The sequence below is a fragment of the Cornus florida genome, unplaced genomic scaffold (assembly GCF_030987335.1).
Source record: "Cornus florida cultivar Cherokee Brave unplaced genomic scaffold, ASM3098733v1 CherokeeBrave_3.0.0_Hap2_Chr04, whole genome shotgun sequence".
NCBI classification, from domain to species: domain Eukaryota; kingdom Viridiplantae; phylum Streptophyta; class Magnoliopsida; order Cornales; family Cornaceae; genus Cornus; species Cornus florida.
Window position 1 is genome coordinate 5,009,359 of NW_026775574.1, and position 7,282 is coordinate 5,016,640.

At 35.5% G+C, this 7,282-nt stretch overlaps 1 protein-coding gene across 2 annotated transcripts; it reads right to left on the bottom strand.

Moving 5' to 3' along the window:
- Positions 1-310: 310 nt before the first annotated feature.
- LOC132302576 (lipid phosphate phosphatase 2-like) lies at positions 311-7,282 on the bottom strand. Of its 2 annotated transcripts, XM_059799479.1 has the most exons (9): positions 7,070-7,282; positions 4,669-4,785; positions 4,558-4,587; positions 4,363-4,450; positions 4,164-4,273; positions 3,956-4,049; positions 2,244-2,432; positions 2,083-2,142; positions 311-788 (listed from the first exon to the last, which is right to left on the bottom strand). In XM_059799479.1, the coding sequence occupies exons 2-9, from the start codon at positions 4,774-4,776 to the stop codon at positions 580-582; spliced, it is 888 nt and encodes a 295-aa protein (XP_059655462.1). In that variant the 5' UTR covers positions 4,777-4,785; positions 7,070-7,282; the 3' UTR covers positions 311-579. The 2 variants fall into 2 exon arrangements, with proteins under 2 accessions (XP_059655462.1, XP_059655461.1); XM_059799478.1 differs by having other exon boundaries at positions 4,558-4,785.

Sequence of the window (7,282 nt, forward strand, 5' to 3'; positions counted from 1 at the left end):
GGCACCATTTAACACATTGACAACGCTTTTCAGACTTAACAATCTAACCGAGAATCCATTAAGGGATAGAAATTCCTCGGTTAGGATTCTCGGCTAGACTATAAGGTCTAAAAATCATTATTCTCAACACAATCAACTCACGTGGTAGAACAGTACAAGACCTGTTCCTGATTTTCAACAATATCAGGAGGAACAGGTAGGTACATACCTAATTTTTGGCACTTTTTAGACAACAATACACACCATGTTGTCTTTAGATTCAAACCCGTGCTCTTATTATGGTTTTTATAGAACATAATAACAATAGATATTCACAAACTAATTTTATTCATACCGGCAGCAATACCAGAAGAAACAAAAGAAACAGGAGTATAAACAGATGAACATGAGACATACAAGCTAAAAATTGTCGATTTTAATTGCGCATATAATCTGAGGTAAAAGTATAATCGATCGACATGATCCATGCAGAAAGTTCCTATAGTATTTGCAGATGAAAAAGCAACACACTTCTATTGATCTTACTAGGTATGCACATGTGGAAATGTATCTATATCTTCTCTACAGTCAAAACCTGAGTCAATGTCTCCTGCCGCTTTCCATGGCGTCCAGGGTTCGGCTTGTGTCCCGAGTATTGACTTGTGATGTTGGCGTGCCATGATGAGATTCAATATATACATTCTCAAGCTGCGATGGCTGTATGCCAAGGCAATTTATCTGGGTGGATGAAGGCTGGGTAGCATTTCGGGACTCTGCCAACATCTGAAAGTATGCATGGGGTCCCCAACCTGCAAGACGAGGATAAACATGTAAGAAATTAGTGACCAGTAATTAAGTGCCGATGCACTTTACAACTCCGATCCACTGCTTTTGAAATAACAGGATGAAATAAAAGTCTATTATATGAGAGATTTTCTCCTTTGCTTTGGCAAAAAAGAGGCAAACTGTACATGCATGTACCGGGAATGCACAATGAAGGAAGCACATGAGCAGCTGTCTCAAAATGAGAAAACTTACTTTCATGGAACTCTAGGGTATTAAATTAGGTTCACTTTTAACATGATATGTGCATCACCTACACATGACCTATTACTGTCTATGTTTTCTGCCCTACAATCAAGCAATTAAGAAATAAGAGTATCTTTGCAACGGTATAGGTGTTTAAAGGTGATAAAAGACAGGATTGTGATCTAAAATTGCTCTTAAAGAGAGATAAGAGATGCTAAAAAATATATTTAAAAATCTTCAGAGATTCGAAGAAATTTTTGGTTCTCCCCTCTAAAATTACATTCGGTTGGAGATAGAATGGCCAACATAAGCAACACAGATTACTTGTAAAAGCTCAAACTTACTTCCATCTCTTGAGTAAGTTAATTCCAACATTATATAGACAAACAGATAGAAAAGAAAAGAGAAAGAAAAAGAAAATAACGAGGAGAACAAAGGAAAATAAACAAATGAAAGAACTGGTTAAGCATCGTTTTGCCAACCAATTTTTAAGTCCCTAAATACAACATATCTCAAGTATAGCACTTCTCATGAAGAACATTGCCAATCCAAACCACTAAGTTGGCAATAAACATGGGTTCTCTCGAGCAATTTTACAACAGCTACTGTGACAAAAGAAAGAATAGGAAAAACATAAATGGGATACTTTAAAACAAGCGTAAAGTATGAGACCAATCTCAAGCAAGTTGTTATAGTTTTCATTTATTGATCAGAATTACTCAAAACTCTACACCTTAAAAATGTAGTTAAGATGGCTCTAATGAAAGAATTGATAAATTATTCAAGTGGCAAGTTTCTAATTTAACTAGTGGAACAAGTTTGAGATAGATTAAAACATCAAATGCAATAATTTAACTTATTTAACAGTACAAACATTAGAAATAGTGCAGTGGGATATAAGAGAATTAACAGCTTTTGTTGTATCTTATATCTTCATCATTTTGCTCACTTTTATCCTATAGCAAGGAATTTCTATGTAAAACCAAATAGGCTGCTGTTTCTAAATAATAACACCACGGCACCATGGTGCACAAGGCAGCAAGTAACTAGTGAGTATACAACAATAAGAAATACCATCTATGTCATATGGGGGTGGAAAGAATTGCAAGTAACAGAATGAAGCAATCGCAATCCCTGCACAAAGAAAAAGGGAGAAAAAATTCAGAAAAAGAAAGGCAATGTAAATAATAGAAAATTAAGTTAGGAATGATAGATTCTATCTGCAATGCACAGACCTATAAGACCTCCAGCAAATACATCTTGCCAATGATGCCAGTAGTCATCGACTCGAGAAACTCCCACCAGAGCTGAAACTAGCAGGGGTAGAAAAACAATACAAAGCTTTCCAACGTGGCCATTGTGATCAAACATCCTGACTTTCCCTGACAGGTACCATGCAAGAAAACCAAGACCAGCGAAGGACCCTACATAGTACCAAACCAAATTCTTATAATATTGTGGTTTATATACGAGAAATTAAAACAACTACTACAAATGCAATAATAATATACATTGATAACTGACTGAACAATGAAATGACACCATTTCAAACTAGCATTGGACAACACAAATTGGTAATCTATAATAGGGGTATCACCAGAAGAAAATAAAAATGAGGGCATTTATAAGATTCTTGATATGTTAAAATATGCAACTAGTAATTTTAAAAACCACTAGAAGTTTGTGGGAGAGGAAGAAATGATGATAGGGGGTATTGTCATTTGGAAGCTATCTTAAAATTGATATACAACATATCATTCATAATGCAAATATTATGTGCTTCCGGAACGCATTAATGCTGGTTGGCCAACTCTATTTTATGTACACAGAAACTTAAGCTACCACTATCCTATTGTTGGTATCGGATATTTTTTTTTATCCACATGGAACTCGCCACATCATCAATAGTGGCCCACATAGCAAAAAGTCAAGCAGTCAAGAGCAAGTTATGTAACACTTGCTATATCATCAATAAACCTCAAATAGAAGACTAAAGACTTGGAGACCTGAGTTGGGAGTAGGACTCGGGAACATTTGTGATCAAAGGAGGCAATTGGTTTGGTAGCTGAAGTCCAGGGCCATCATAGTGGTTCAACTAACCCTTGACATAACTTGTGAAGGGAGTATGACCTTTTGACTTACCAACAGGCCAGTGGCCTTGCGGTACCAAGCTCCTACTTCTCAAAAAGAGGTCAGGGGTTGGAGCCTCAGTGGAGTCATGTGTGTGTGAGTTGCCAACTAGGAAAAAAAAAAAAAAAAGACCTTTTGACTTCCATGCATCCTATCTCCACCCTACCCGGCCATATTGGATTTGTTTATCTCGTTAAATAATTATCCTTATTACACTAACAATTACACACCATATCCTTGTCTCTCTCTACTTTATAAATTTTTCTTTTTTGTCACTATAAGAAAAACTCATATGTTGCCTCAGTGTGACATCAGCTATCCTTACATTTTTTCCTATAAAGAGCCTTCCACAAGACCAAAAAGAGAGGAAGAGAAATAAGAAGGGGAACCACCATCCATATTATAAGCTCTTCTCTATCTCTCACCCATGCTCTCTCTCTCTCTCTCTCTCTCTATTCTCATCCTCTAAACCTTCACCAAGGAAGTCAATAGTGAACTTGCACACTGCCTCTCTCTCAAGTTTGCCTAGACTTCCACCACACTCAGTCCACCTGGGATCGCTACTAATTTGTGAGTAATGCCTCTGTTATACATATATATAACCTACATCCACACAGCACTTTCACAGGAAAATGTCAATGACTTCTAGGATAACTATATATTTTTTGAGGTAAAGATTTAGCATATACAAGATTTAGCATCTCCATAGTTGCAAAACAAAAAGTATGCTTGAAAAGAACATAATTGAAGAATCAGCAACAAGCCATATATTATACACACAGCAAGTATTTGAACTCAAAACGAATGTGCTTCTTACAAGAAGTATGCCCACTCGGAAAACTTTTATGTCCTTCCCTGATGACGCTTTTCAATCCAGTACACATAACATTCTTCGTGACAGGATCAAACACCTGAACATGCCATTGCACCAAAAATACACTTTATTCAGAGTAAAAAAGATAACTTCATGCAATTGAAGTTAAAAGACTGTGACAAAGAATATTAAAGCAGTTGATGAGGATCACCCCTTTGCCATCAGGGAAACAACGCCAAAAGAAGTCTGGACGAGGTCGACCAACAGCATCTTTAATTGCATCAGTTATAACTGCAGTTGTAAGTACTGAAAACAGAAGGCCTGAACATGCATACAAAACCAAATTAAAGTCATTGATAATACAAATAACTAACACCTGCATAAGAAATTATAAAAGGGAAGAAGACTACCTAATATAGCATGATGCAAATCATAGACATCCTTTCTAATGAAGTAATAGACAACAATCACCGCAAGAGGTAATAGTATTGCAATTACCTGTCACATCTCAGAATGAAGAAAAGTAATGAATTATTTCAAGTTTGTTGTCATTATCTAGTGGATTAAAGTTTTCCTGCTGAATATTTCTTTAAAATAAAACATACCGGAACAGCCCAAAAGGGAACAGTATTCCCCTGCAATGGGTACTTTAGGTCAGTCATCATTTCCTCTCCAACAAAACGGTGAAATGGTTCTATAACAACATACAAAATGACCTCTATCACTGCAAGAAGAATAACAATCAGCCAGTCATGCATATGTATCCTTGCTACTTTAGCTCCATGAGATCTGAGAGTGTGAGCACCCAATTGAATCTCTGGCATTTTCACCAACTAAAGAAAAAACAAAAAGTTAGTTGATAGAAATCATGTTGAAAAGTTAGCACAGCATAGTCAGTTGAGAGAGGGAGGCATCACATAAGACAACTTCCACCCAACTTTTGCCATAGCAGTAAATACCAAAGACAGTAAGGCTACAAGCTTACAACTAAAAAATTATTATAAAAAATATATATATATATATTCTTCACAGAAAAAAACTTATGAACATGTATTGCTACAATTAACAGTCATATTTATGCATCTACTTTTAAAGAGAACTATGCAAATACAATTAACTTGCTAAAGGACATGAATACAGAAGCACTGTACAATTAGGGAAGAAGACAATTCTCCTTTTCTTCTTCTTGTTGTTTTTTTTCTTTTTTTTTTTTCGTTTTTTTTTTTTTGTTGGGGTTGTTGGAATTGTCAAGAACTTGAGATGTCGTTCTAAATTTTTAAGAAACAACACAGTGAAGACATGAACCTTAGAGGTTCCACTTGGATACAACAAGGGTGGGATTATAAGGCCTGAAGCACTGCCAATCCATGTTAATCAATGGTAATATGGCATCAACTTTTGAAAATAAGGAAAACATTAATTAAAAGTCATATATAAATGGATAGGAATCTAGCATTTGCATTGAAAGTATTTAAACCGTTAGAAGAAGCCTCACACTGTACAGATATTGTCCGCTTTACACTCTCTTGGCGCTCACGGTTTTAAAATGTGTCTACGTAGGTAGGATGCATCTCACTTTACAAGTGTCGCAAAAGATCCATACAAACTTCCCTGGATGCTCTCTAACCTATCCTAGGGCAAAAAACTTAAAACAAAAGGAGATAATCAAACTAAATACATCTCCAATTACAAAGTCATCTACTCCAGCAAACTATAGCCTGAGAACTACAAGAAGTAGCCACGATTATACAACTGAATCAAGCTATAAATGCTATATGAATTTGAGGATGGTAAGCCAAGAGAAATGGTTGGTTAGCTAAAACAACAAATAGTTGTCGAAGAATCTACATTGGATTTGGGGTACTACCATAGCATCATATGTTACTTATTCCCAAGTGTTAGAGCTTTGTTTACTAATAACAGGAATTATCTCAAGTCTTATTTACATTAATGAAATTCACAATATGCTTTTGAGTATTTTGAGAACTATATATACATAAGTTCCTCGATTGGAGTTTTTAACCTGACACCGTTTTACTCTTAGGCTGAAGCCCATACCTACTCTAAATAAATTCTAAAACCTATCTGTATCACATATAAGACGCCACGATGGCTTCAATTCTGCAACACAATTAGAATCAGCACCACCTAAATACATTGAAATGCGAGATGTATGTCAACAACTTTGTCTTGACAGAGATTCTAAAGCTTCTAATAGTGACTACACAAGAAAACTAATTAGCATTAACAAAAAACAAAAAAAAAAAAAAAAAAAGTGTAGACATTTTATGCCAATGAAATCGGCTGCACCCGACAGTGTAACAGTCGAATGATTAGTATATTATATACAAGCTTTGCTTAACAATATGCTAAAAGCATAAGTGCCTCAAATGTGCCCAATATGTAAAAAAAATAGCTAAGACTGCAAGCATAAGGACAAAGAATGTGGACAAGATCACTACTGTACAAAGTCAAATGCTCCACGAAGAAGTTGCTTTATCCATACATTGTTGAGTTCAATAACAATAAACATGAACGAGACAAATAAATGACAAAAAATAATAATAATAAATTCCTCATTTCAACCATTTGGCCAACGATTCAAATTTCTGAAAAGCCTAAACTAGGGTTTCACATACTTTCTATAAGAATCCGCTTGATCGCTAAGAAAAATATACCTAAACAAATTTCATCAATCCATTTTCCGTAATTTATTGAAGAACCGGGAAACTCCACTCACCTACTTTTCCTGAATTTTCTTAGTAAAAAGAAAACAAACACTGCTTATAGTTCAAATGAGTTTTCCGTCTTTGGAAAACCAAAAAAAAAAACACAGGTCTCTAAATTTGCCTATCTTTTGTTTTCCTCCAATTTCTCTGCTACCAAACAGAGCAAATTAATTCTGAAAAATGAGAAAAACAAAATTTAAAAAACAAACGAATAGCAAACAATTTGGAGGAAGGAAATCTCATGATTATGTGTATATTTGAACATGAAAAATGTTCGTATCTAGAGAGAGATTAGCGTGTAGTTGTCATTACTAATTTGAGATTTATAGAGTGAGAAAGGAAATGGAAGAAAAGTAGGAGTGAAGGAAGAAGAAGATGAACTACTAACCTGAAAGAATCTGAAGAATTTGAGAGAGACGAAGAGAGTTCACAAAGTTCGTCTACTACTTACTACTACATACAGTGGTGCAGAGAGAGAGAGAGAGAGAGAGAGGCGCTTCTATTATACACAAAGGACAAAAAAAACAAAAGAAGAGGCGACAGTGGAGAGGTTTCACCAAATTCCACATTGGGGAATGGAATCGCGGCACTATGGGGTTCA

Bases quoted from the DNA above. Each gene is read 5' to 3' on its own strand.
- LOC132302576 (XM_059799478.1), bottom strand. From the start codon at position 4,776: ATGCCAGAGATTCAATTGGGTGCTCACACTCTCAGATCTCATGGAGCT. The intron at 4,451-4,557 runs GTATGTTTTATT...GAGATGTGACAG, and splicing joins TTCCCTTTTGGGCTGTTCCG to GTAATTGCAATACTATTACC. The intron at 2,143-2,243 runs GTCTGTGCATTG...TTCTTTGTGCAG, and splicing joins ATTTGCTGGAGGTCTTATAG to GGATTGCGATTGCTTCATTC.